The 12,402-nt window shown below is 45.2% G+C and overlaps 1 protein-coding gene across 6 annotated transcripts in view; it reads right to left on the reverse strand.

Moving 5' to 3' along the window:
• Positions 1–12,402, reverse strand: part of MTM1 (myotubularin 1) — a 95,191-nt gene that overhangs the window by 40,097 nt on the left and 42,692 nt on the right. For all 6 annotated transcript variants that reach the window (XM_026487500.4, XM_044379861.3, XM_057314615.1 and 3 more), the window contains one exon: positions 10,808–10,909. In XM_026487500.4, coding sequence (XP_026343285.1) covers positions 10,808–10,909 — 102 coding nt within the window. The remainder of the gene's footprint in view (positions 1–10,807; positions 10,910–12,402) is intronic.

Below are 12,402 nucleotides of genomic sequence, written 5' to 3' on the forward strand. Positions count from 1 at the left end.
TTGTCTGTAAGGAAGGGAATGGGATTGGCGAAGGGTGCTTGGAGCAGGATATTTTTACAACATACCTGTCTTAATTAGTTCCAGACAGTATAACAAGTCACCACAATGAACATTTACTTCTCACAATTCTGGAGGCTGCAAAGTCTAAGGTCAAGGAGCCAGCATGGCCAGGTTCCGGTGAGACCCACTTCCTGGTTTACAGAGGGCAGCCTGCTTGCTGTACGTCACGTGGTAGAAAGCATAAATTTGGGTCCCTTTCTTTACCTCTAAGGCCAGTAATCCCATCCTGGGACTCCACCCTCTTAACACGAGAGACTATGGACTCTGAGAAACAAACTGAGGGCTTCAGAGGGGAGGGGGGTGGGGGAATGGGATAGGCTGGTGATGGGTAGTAAGGAGGGCACGTATTGCATGGTGCACTGGGTGTTATACGCAACTAATGAATCATTGAACTTTACATCAAAAACCAGGGATGTACTGTATGGTGACTAACATAATATAATAAAAAAATTATTATAAAAAATTAATCTAATCACCTCTCAAAAGCCCCATCTCCAAATACCATCACACTGGGGGGTTCGAGCTTCAGCATAGGATTCTGGGAGGACACAAACATTGGGTCCGTAACAGTACCTTCTATACTTTCCGAATTTTCAATTATGGACATATATTAGCTATTTTCAAAATTTAAAGTAGTGCTTGTAGAATAAATGCCCTTCCTAAACAGAATATTCTTACTGATGACTTGGTTGATGCTTGTTCTTAATTCATTCACTCTACTGACCCTAATATACTAATTCAACAAACATTTACCAAGGGCCTACCATGAACAAGGTATTAAGTAGAGAAAAAGATGAGTAAGACACAGGCACTGTCTTTAAGGGGTCAGAAATTCTCCAAAGGACAGCGACAAAGAGGGCACAACTATTGATCACGTAAAGAGGAGAGCACAGATAAAGCACTTGGGGCTCCAGAGAATGCCTAGGTTACTTCTAGAGAGATGGGCCTGGAAGGATAAGACGACCTTGGACATGATAATAACTATGACGACAAAAAGGCACAAATGGTAGCCAAACTCAGCGAATACGAGGCCATCAGCAAACACGGACAGAGTGCAGGAGGGGGTCGAAAAAAGTGGAGACAGCTGAGAGGTGAGGCCACAAAAGTGGGGGAGACTGGAGTCTGCATTTCTGCTGACAGAGAGGGAGGAACTGCTGACATTTCGGGGGTGGGGGAATGAGAGCTGAGTCCCAGGGAGAAGACGTGCAGGGGTGGACTGGGCAGGAGACAGAAAGGAAGCAGGAAAACCAGTCTAAGTACTATTCCACCACTTCAGAAAAGAAGAGAGGAAAACCCTGGATTCAGTAAATGTTCAGGAAAAGGGAAATCTTCCAATGGTGGCCTTGATTTTGGAGGAAAAGAAGATACCACAAGAAACTGGGAGCACAGAGGAGCAGGTTTAAGGGAAAGAGGAGAGATTATTTTAAAGGAACATTCAGGTGTCAGCTGAAGTTACAGTGCAGCTAAAGGGAAACAGGAAGCTTTGGATCTGGAAGTCAGGTCAGACAGGCAACGCCGGAAGACAGGAGAGGGAGAGAGGCTGCTGAGGGGATGGTACAGAACAAGAAGGAGGGGAAGAATGGACTTTTCTAGAGGACCCACACTTAGACAGCAGAAGGAAGCAGAGGAACCTGAAAAGAAGCTAGAGAGGTGGAGGACCAGGCGCTTCAGATCTCAGAAGCTACAGGGCGAGGCGTCTGGTATAGATGCCCTAACTGAGCCTTCTGCTGAAAATCGACAAATGCTGGACAAAACAGACACCTCTTTCAAAATGCTCTACTGAGCTAGCTAGGGAGGAATAAAAACTCAGAAGCTAAACACTAACCACAAATGGGAATGCAGAGAGCAAGAGGAAAGTGCTGGCTTTTACCTCAGGGCCCTCACAGAATTGATTTTCACGGCCTTTTGGGGTACAGGAAACAGAGGACATAAAGGCCCAGGCCCACCCAAGATGCCACGACGGGTATCAGACTGGAAACCGCCTTCAGTAGAGGTTGGCCTCCCAAGTGCTACAACCTCAGGGTAAGGATAAACAGGAAGTAACCCCCCAAGACTCCAAGGAGGTTACCTGTCCAGATTATCGGTGTTGATCGAGGGAGAAAAAAAAGTCTCTAGTGCTGTCCCCCACCAGGAATTTGTAGCCACAAGGCAGCTCTGAAACAACGTGTAGCCCAAACTCATAAAACTTGGATGGTCCAGAAAACATCAAACAGGGAATCTAATTTGTCAATGACCCACACCGAGAGTGCCCTAAGATGCCAGGCAGAAGGAAACGTCAAACTGCCTCCGAGTATTCCCATAAAGCTCCGAGGAACAGTTCAGAAGTAGGAATCAAAAACATCCTGGGAAATGAGGCACCACGAGCCGGCAAGGAAGAACTCAGCAGAGCAGGCCCGGATGGAGAGCGCCGTGGTGGAAGTCAAAGCACGACACCCCGGGAGCCAGAGGGGCGCTCCAGGTATCAGACTTCCTCATGCTTCACATGTGGTTTACAAACATCCTCTCGTGGCTGGCTACTCAGTAGTTTAAAAACATTTAAGGAGAGGTGGCTTGAGCACTCGCAGTGTCTTGAATCACATTCAAAAGAATAGCTCCCCTGGCGTGGGAGGGCGAGAAGTGGGATGAGCTCTGAAGGGAGCGGCTGCTGAGCACGTGCCGGCAGGCAGTGAACACTGGGATTCTGAACACGGATGGCCACGCGGGGCAAGTCCTGCAGGGAGCACGGTTCCAGGAGATGGGCAGCAGGGAGAAGACAGAGAGTGAAAGAGACCAAAGGCCAAGTCCTAGAGGCGGCAGGAAGCGTGATGAGACCCTCAGTTGGTCACATTTACTGCTTATCCAAGGAAAAAAGAGTCCTAGCCAAAGAGAAGACAGAGAACTGAGACCTGCTTCAGTCCTAAAGCCACATCTAGGCTGAAAAGCAGGTGTGTGTCTGTGTGTGCGCTGTGTGTGCGTGTTACACGTGTGCGTGTATGCACAGTACTGCTTCTCATTTCAACTGCCTTCTTTTTTTATTTTTTAAATTAAATTAAATTTTTTAATAATAATATTTTTTATTATATTATGTTAGTCACCATACAGTACATCCCTGGTTTTTTATGTAAAGTTCGATGATTCATTAGTTGCGTGTAACACCCAGTGCACCATGCAATACGTGCTCTCCTTACTACCCATCACCAGCCTACCCCATTCCCCCACCCCCCTCCCCTCTGAAGCCCTCAGTTTGCTTCTGAAAATGAGCTGTCTGCTTTTATCTATTCTGTGGTCAGCCTAGGAAGTAAGAGTCCACTAAATTTCAGTCTGAGATTTTTAAAACCTCAAAGCAATTTATAAAAATTTCCCCAATTCTGGACTGAAAAATGAAGGCCCAGGGAAAAGTACCCTTGTTGTTAATTGCCTATTCACAGGATCATTTACACCTCTCATTTGAGCAATTGAAAAAGATGTGCGCCCCCATCACCCGCTTTGGTAATTTTTATGCAATCATTTTTACAAGCAAGTACAATTGGACTTGAGCCAGAGTGGACACAAGGTAGAAATGACACAGTGCTTAAGCTGTATGGACACGGTTTGATGTGGTTCACCAAAGCTAGGCAAAAAGAAGCAAGCGGCAAAGACTCTGAGAAGCAAAGGCAGCCGGGCCCTCTCCTGAAAGGTGCGGCCGTTTCTAACACCTCGCTGCCCTGGGCTGCCCACGGTAGGAAGCGTCACGCCTTCAGTCCGTGGAAGGCTGTTGGTCTCCACAGAAAAGGCCCTGAAGCCCAGCTGTTTCACTCTCTCAAAAGCACAGCCAGCAGTCTTCTCTCCTGTGCCTATTCCTACCATCCACACGGAGGTCAAGTTTACCAAAGCAAACAACACACCAAAAACCTTTGCAACTACATGAGTGCTAACACGGTCACAGAGTAACAAGAGGCAGAACACACTGCAACGCCCAAGAGCTTAACCCAGAATGGCACAGGAAAGTACAGAGCGCAGAGACACACACACCCGAATGAGCCACACTACCCTGGAAGCGGGAGGCCTGCGTGGACAGAAAAAACAATGGGAAAACCTTTTCTGAAGACGATCACTGCTGCCCCTATTTCACATTTCTAGTTCAGATGCTTTCTGGACTGAAATTTAAGACTTTCAACTAATCCTCTATCCAAGTACAACCAATGGGTTGTTAATAAGGATAGCAACCTTATCCACATAGCGTCTTTCTTTTAAGGGGCTTAAAGTGTCTCACATATTATCACAATTACTTAATTAATATTCGGGGGGGGGAAGTGTGTTGGGGCAATCATCCTTCTTCTTTGCACCTGCTGGGAAAATGGTGCACGACTGCACAGCTGACATTCAACGGGCACTTACTGTGTGCCAGGCACTTGTAAACAGTTTACGTTTAATCCTCACAAAAACTCTATGGGGCAGAGATGGTTATTATCCCCATTACAGATGAGAACACTGAAGCACATAAATATTATGTGGCTGCCAAAGTAACCAAGCAGGTAAGCGACTGAGCCAGATTCAGACACAGGCCGCTGGACTGCCTAGCATGTGCTCGTGAGCACACACCAGCAAGGCTCTGGAAATAAGTCGTCTCTCTGGCTCTCCCTCATCCATGGCTGCCATGAGCCTGGCAACTGCACCCCGGTCTCCACTCCTTCCAGCTCTCCACTTCCCTGTGTGAGGCTCCACTCCATGACTTTTGTCAAAACTCTAGCCCTTCACTTAAACACCCTTCAGGAAAGTCCATGCATGCCTATAGCTGTAAAGACAGATGTCAGTGCCTTTACTGATGCCTAAATCGACACAAAGCCCATTTTATCCTACATATTCTACCATTATCTGAACGATTGTTTTTCAAACTTTCTAGATTATGATTAACAGAAAGCCATACACTTTGCACCATGACCACCATCCTGTACACACACACACACGTGCGCGCGCACGCATACACACCTCTGAAACAAATATCTAACAAAACCATACGTACCCGTGGTATGTATTATGCTCTTAATATTCTCTCTTCTAGTCCATTTAAAAATGCTCATTGTGACCTAGTAAATGGATTTCATGACTCAATAATACGGTGGGATTAACAGTGAAACACTCATCTAAAATTTATATTCTCTCTGGTTATCCCAGCTGAGTGAAAAATGAGCCAACAATAAAGGAAATCAATGAAAGAAGACCTCTGGCATTGAACGAACCACCCCAACAATTAATTACTCACTTCGGTAGCACTATCAGGCTCTGTTCAGATTTACACAATTTTTGTTCTTGCATTTAAAAAATTATGTCAGAAGCATTGTCACATTTCTTTTTTCAAGATTTATTTTTTTCTGAGGCGGGGGCAGGGTGGGGCAGAGGGAAAGGCAGAGAGAGAATCTCTAGCAGACTCCCCACTGAGTGCAGAGCCCGATGTGGGACTCAATCCCAGGACCCTGACATCAGGACCTGAGCCAAAACCAAGAATCAGATGCTTAACCCACTGATGAGTCACCCAGGCGCCCCAACGTTGTCACATCTCTTATAAAGATGTATCATTTACCTTGAAGTAGCGTTGAGTCATAAGGTAGCTGGTGAAATTGGTACAGTTTCTAGTGTTTATAAGGCAAAACAAAATACAGCAAGAAAATAAACACTTAGGCTGAAGTAGAAAATGTTAAGGGAACAATGTCTAAGCCTGACTGGACTGACATAATATGGAAACAATCAAATGAACAGGTGGGGCTGACTCTGTAGCTAAACTGCTCAAGTTCAATTCAAAGCTTGAGTCCCGACTTGAAGACACTGAGTGGTGAAAATGCTAATGGGGAAGGAGGCCAGACAGAGCCAAAGGGGTGGTCTGAGAGCAAAAAGCCAACTTGTACACCATTCACCCTACGGCTGGAGTTAGAACCCAGCTCTCCTGGCCTTCAGATACCATTTCATGGATACAACAGCAAGCTTACTTCTGACCTCAAATGCTTACAATTAAAAAAAAAAATCACTGAGATAATCTGCAGCTGGTTTAACAGTTTCAATAATACTAACAAAGTGATATTTCTCAAGCAGGGCCCTTTGTATTGTTCAGCGCAATCAGGCTTAGATTAGGCTTCCAGGAAATCCCTTTCTGGCACACTCTTGCGTTCCCCACTGTGGCAGTTTGAAAACTTTTCTTTCCCTCCTGTCTCAGAGGAATAATTGTCCCTTCTCCTTTCCAAAACTGCCCTACAAACTGGGCTTAACCCCATCCCCCTCTGCCTTCCCCAGAATCCTGCTTCAGAAAGATCCTTTCTCCCCTCTCACCTCCCACAAGCAAGGCTCCTCTCACCTCCCACAAATACATTCATTCACCTTTCTCAGCTTCCAAGCGAACTGGTTTTGTTTAGACTTCTCTATTATACACCAGGGTTACTTAACCAACCTGGGACCCATAGATAAGCTTCAGAGGGACTGAAACCCTAAAATGTTATGTAAAGTTTTGCATGTAAGTGCACTCTTCCGGGGATGAGAAACTATAATTTGTATCATATCAACAAAGGAATCCATAGCTCCAAACAGATTAAGAACCATGATTTCAAACCTACATCTCTAGACCCTTTTCTGAGGAGCAGACCTGAAATCGCTGCTGTCAATTCAGCCAAAAAGCCAAAACAATGCTAACAGCCACACGAACAAAACAGAACTCCCTATCCCTCCCTCCTTGCCCTGTCTTCCACCTGTTTCCTCAAAGAAAACCCTTTTCTGACTTTCCTGCTCTGTCAACGGTGTCCCACCCTCGTCATCACTCAAGCCGCAAACCCCAGAGGGAAGATGATTCAGCCTTCCTCGCTGTCCTCTCTCACCAAACTGCTGCCCAAGCTTGTCATCCCCCACCCCGCCTGGCCACCTGCACTGCCGGGTCCTAGTTCAGATGCTGTGGACCTTTCACCTGGCCCTCTGACTCCCCCTCCCAGGCTCCAGGCTCCAGGAGCTCTCTGCTCCTGTCTAGTCTTCATAACCTTGTATTCAGTTCTGTCACTTATTTCGAAACCTTCCGTAGGTCTCCACTACTTCCCCAGGTATTAGCTCCTTCCCTAGCAAAGCCTTCCACCACATGAGCCCAGCTCCTCTTCCCCACGCTTCAACCAAACAGCACCCGGCTACCCTCGTAAACACTTTGCAATGCTTCCAGCTTTCCTTCTGCTGTGTCAAGGGTCAGAGTCTTGCCTCTGCCTGAAACTCCACTTCTTCCACCGGAAATGATCACCATCCTTCGAGGTTCAACCCAAACGACTATCAAATTTCATGCAGGCTTTTCCATGTAGGTTGGATGTGTTCTCTTCTTCCTGTGAATCCCCAGTGGATTTCCTCTGCATTTCTCTTACAGCACTGAAGGTAACTGGTCCATTTCGGGGCCAGACACATGTATCCTATCACTTCTGTCACATCCCCAAATGGGACTAGGTATCATTCCTTCATCCCGTATTCCTCCCCATCTGCCCTCCCAGCTCCCCAACACCACCCAACCTGGTACCCCGAAATGAATTTGATTTACAAGACAGTTGTACATGTTGACTGGAATAGCAGGAACAGATATTCCAAAAGCCATGGCAAAAGCTGATCTCTTTTTATCTGTATCTTGTATTGTTTCAGTGACTAGTTTAACTTTTTTTTTTTTAAAGATGACTTCAGTAGTTAAAACTTAGGGAATATAATTTTCCAAAACTTTGCATAAGCAATCCGGCTGACACTTTTTCTAAAGTTTGTCACTTTACTGACTTCCCAAGAAAGAGTAGGGATTTCTAGCGCAGGTACAAAAACTAAGGCCAAGTACCACAGACAAGAAAGCAACTCCTCTGTGGACTACTCCAATGACAGCAACCCAGAATCCTAGGCTCTGGTGCTAAATGCACAACATCCAGAAATTCTTCCCATATGTTTCCATAAAATGGATTTTTCCTTCACTTTCTACTAAACCTGAGTTCAATAAAAAAGCCATCGTTATACAACTCCCAAGCAGAAGTCATTACGGTGAGGTGAGAGAGAGAAATAATGGCGGCTCCCCGCCTTGATAAGCCCATAGTATAGCAGGAGGCAGGCAATTCCTACATAATTATTACATAAGGCAGACTGAGGTAAGTGCTCTAATAGAGGGACCTGCAAAGTCTAACAAGTGAGAGGCAAGACAAACCCTACAGGGGGCCAGGGAGGGGAACACAGATGGTATATAAAAGGACCTAGGGCTGAGCAAGGTGGCGGATGGGCTTTAAAGAGACAAGAAGCCTGCAAGTAAAGGGGATAGAAAAACCAAAGAATCTGCTCTGAAAGTTCTATGTATATCGGAGGAGCACAGGACAGTTCTATGTGCTTGGAATGTAGGGTATAAGCCATGGGAAGCCCTTGAGTTTGTGTTTGTTTTTGTTTTTGTGGAGAGTGGGACACAGTGACATGATTGTAGTTCAATTAAAAAACCACTGGCAGCACTGTGTAGAATAAATTGGAAGGAGAGAAACTGAAAGAAGAAAAACCAGTTGGGAAGCATGGCTTAAGATAGGAAGCACAAGTAGAAACGGGAAGAAATATGTGAGAGTCACCAGTAAGTAGAACCTACAGGATTTGGAACCGGTGTAGCTATTACTCAGCCATCAAAAAGAACGATTTCTCAACATTTGCTGCAACATGGACGGGACTGGAGGAGATAATGCTAAGTGAAATAAGTCAAGCAGAGAAAGACAATTATCATATGGTTTCACTCATTTATGGAACATAAGAAGTAGGAAGATCAGTAGGAGAAGAAAGGGAAGAATGAAGGGGGGGTAATCAGAAGGGGGAATGAACCATGAGAGACTATACTGAGGGCTTCAGGGGGTGGGGGAATGGGATAGACCGGTGGAGGGCACGTATTGATTGCATGGTGCACTGGGTGTTATATGCAAGTGGTGAATCATGGAACTTCACATCAAGAGCTGGGGATGTACTGTATGGTGACTAACATAATATAATAAAAAAATATTATTAAAAAATATGTAGCTCTGGGAGGCAAGGCATGGGGAGAATGAGATACTTGACTTCAAGTTCTCAAACCTGAGCAACTGGGGATCTTCCTCATTGAGGGGCATGTAGGCTGCAGAGCAGGACTGGTGAGCTGCGAAGAGGTTGGAGGAGACAGCAAGCCTGTGATGCTCAAGGGCTCCCAGAGGAAGATGTTTGAGTGTTAGGCTGCTTACATTCACTGGATGCCAGTGTCAGGGCTAGATTTCGAAATCACCCATATGGTAATGACAGATTATGCAATGGGATGAAATGAAACCATCAAGGCAAAGTGAGTAACATGAGAAGGTGGCTGAAAGGGGACCACCAACAGACATGGTCCATGAAGGAAAAGACAGGGGCAGTGGAGACAGGGAAGGACAGTCAAGGTGCCAGAATAACACAGAAACCAGGACTTACTAGCATGGGGTACTCCAAACCGTTGAATGCTGGAGGAAGAGCAAACAGAATGAAGACTGAAGTGAGCCACTAGATTTGCCCAGTAAGAGAGCCTCAGTTCCAGAAGGTACCTACAGTAAAGCCAGATACTGAAAAGGGTTGGAGGAATGAATAAACTGGAGACGAGACCAGACTAGAATGTTCTTTCCAGAAGTTTGGATGGAGGCGAGAAATGGGCCAGTAGTTTAGGAGAAAGCTGGACTAATACTTGACTTTTTAGGGGTGTAAACCCTAATAGAGAGAAAAGATGTCAGAGAAAGGGGATCTTACAGGAGATGGACTGGGGCCTCTGCTCCCTCAAACCTGTTGTGTGAGCCATTCTTCAAATTTCTGATAATCCGGGGCCAGATACACAAAGCCCAAGATAGAACACGTTCCCTAACTGAATTTTCGTGGATTAGACTTACATTCTCACTTTCATAAATATTCCAAAGATGTGTTCTCATAAAACTCTCTTTGCCCTAATCGTTAAAGAAATTGTTTAGTACTGAAATAGGTTTTACATCACACATTTAATCAAAAACTGAGAAAAGGCTGAAAATGTGTTCAACTCTCTATCATTACATTCGTTTTAAGCATTACATCTGCATCTGTAATCAACATATGACTCATGAGGAGTACTTCATAAATCTTTCTAGACCTCCAGTCTTTGTATAATTGTCCCTTCCATCAACCATGAATTTCCTTTGCCCGGAACAACTCTTGATGAAATGTGGGAAGAGAGAAACCTTGTCTCACCAGAAAAAAAAATCTCAGGCCCTTATTGCCAAAAAACCTAAAAGACAGCCTCAGGGAGAAGGGCTACATTACAAATGTTCTCTTTCATCCCCTTCTGTCCACACAGTGCCACACTCGTCCTAGACTCAAAGTAAAGGCATATATATATATATATATTTTAAAGAATTATTTCCTTGCTCTCCCTTTAGCATGTGCTTGCCTCTAAGTCTGTTTAGAGCTGAGCAGAGCAGAGGGAGAGGGGAGAGAGGATGCCAGCAAGGCCTGGTGGCAAAAGGAAGGTGCCACAGTCCGCCTCACTGCCTCATGCCTTTAAAGAGGATGAGCCAAGGCCAGGGGCACACTGGGGGAGGGAGAGCACAGACTACGCTGGGTGATGCTTCAGTCACCGGGCGCGGGCCATCCCACACAGACCGGCAGAGGAGAGGCCTGCTCCTCCTGGGAATGCTTCAATCCCCTTTAATAAACACCCTGGCACACACGGCACACCGGGAAGCTGGTGCAGAGAGTAAATGAAAGGGGAGACACCGGAGAACCTCCCGGCGCTGGGAAGAACCCTGGAATTTACCAGACTGTGGGCCAAGGGAAAGGCGTATCTTGTGAGGATCTCAAACATATCCCTTCTGCTGTGGCCTTCCTGTTTCAGCGCGAACCTCAGGTTTCTCATGTCCTGGTGGGGGGGGGAGCAGAGAAATTTGACAGTTCAGTCTTCAAATAAAGTGACATTCCTTAGCAAAAAATCTCTTCAACTAAAGGAGTGGAAGATTCACTTACCTGAAAGGGCAGTTAATCTAGATTATTAAGAAAATCACTGTTTTGTGTGACATTTTGAGATATCCAGTTTAAGAACACCTCAAAATATTCCCATCGTAGTCACGAACGTAAAGACAAAGCAACTAGTGTTAAAGAGAGGACAGAGCTAACATCGTTTTATAGCCGGAAAAACCAACCCTTGCCTCGCACACCATCCACGGTGTCTCTCTACTTCAACTGGTGTGTGCGCTGCTTTCCCTATAAAAGAGTATTTTATTCACAGAACTTCTCAAATGTGTACCTACTATCACATGTGAGCTCAAAATTGTCAAACATGTCATGAAAATACAGAAGCCCCCTCCCTCTCCCTCATGCTACTTTCAAGTCTCATTCTAACAAATCAGGAAATGATTGGCACTTTAAGCTCTCATACAAGTAAAGGAACATATTCTTCCCATCAAGTTGACTTGCACAGTATTCTACATAGACCACCAAAAAATCTCCCTGAAATATCAAGTTGTATTACCTATCAAACATATAACATTCTGTCTTACTTTCAAAGCTAGAGCTGTTTAGGTTGTCTCCTAAATCAATCACGGTGCTGTGACCGAGTGGCTGAGCACTCAAAACACCAATTCAATTCAGAAAAACGAGCCCCGTGGGAGACTTCAGGAAGGAGAGAGCTAAGCTGGTCCCTGGCCTCTTGGATGTCATGATCTTTACATTTTTTCAAACTGCTTTTCATTTGGTATCTCAGGAGCGCATTTAAAGCTTCCTAAGTCTTTGGCATGGAGGACTAGCAAAGGCCTTGCTGTATACGGGACATCCCAGAATGCCACTGGCAGCAGAGGCGGTATAAAGAACTAGACCCAAAGGCCTCTACGGAGTGACCCAGGACTGCTCACTCTCTGTACAGATGGTATCTACTGGGCCTTGCCAGCTCTAGAATTCTGTGCTTTCATTTTTAAAAGCACAGAACTGAATAAAATCCAAAAACCAATTCACAACATATTCCAGGGAAACTGGGATATTAGTTGTTGGCTCATGATGCAAAGCAGTAGTCAAATCAAAGGGAATAATAATTTCAATGAGATGACATGCCTCAAAAGGGTTTACAACTGAGCCACGAGCACAGTGTTGGATAGCCGAGGATCTGTGGGGCTCAAAGACCTGTGCAGAATTTTCCTCCTAACAGCCTGGTGTCAGCTGATAACTTCGTAACATCATTGTTCTTAACCACTTGGCCAGAATTTAGACCATTTCTAGATAACCATTTATTCTGATCCATCAGTGATTCCAACAACTACTTTCTATGTGCCAAAGCACAAGGGATTCAAGCAACTTCTTATTGCCATCTGATTCAGATGTAATTAAAGGACAGAAAGAATTACTACCTCATCTTGCCAACAA

The sequence above is a fragment of the Ursus arctos genome, chromosome X (assembly GCF_023065955.2).
Source record: "Ursus arctos isolate Adak ecotype North America chromosome X, UrsArc2.0, whole genome shotgun sequence".
NCBI classification, from domain to species: Eukaryota; Metazoa; Chordata; class Mammalia; order Carnivora; family Ursidae; genus Ursus; species Ursus arctos.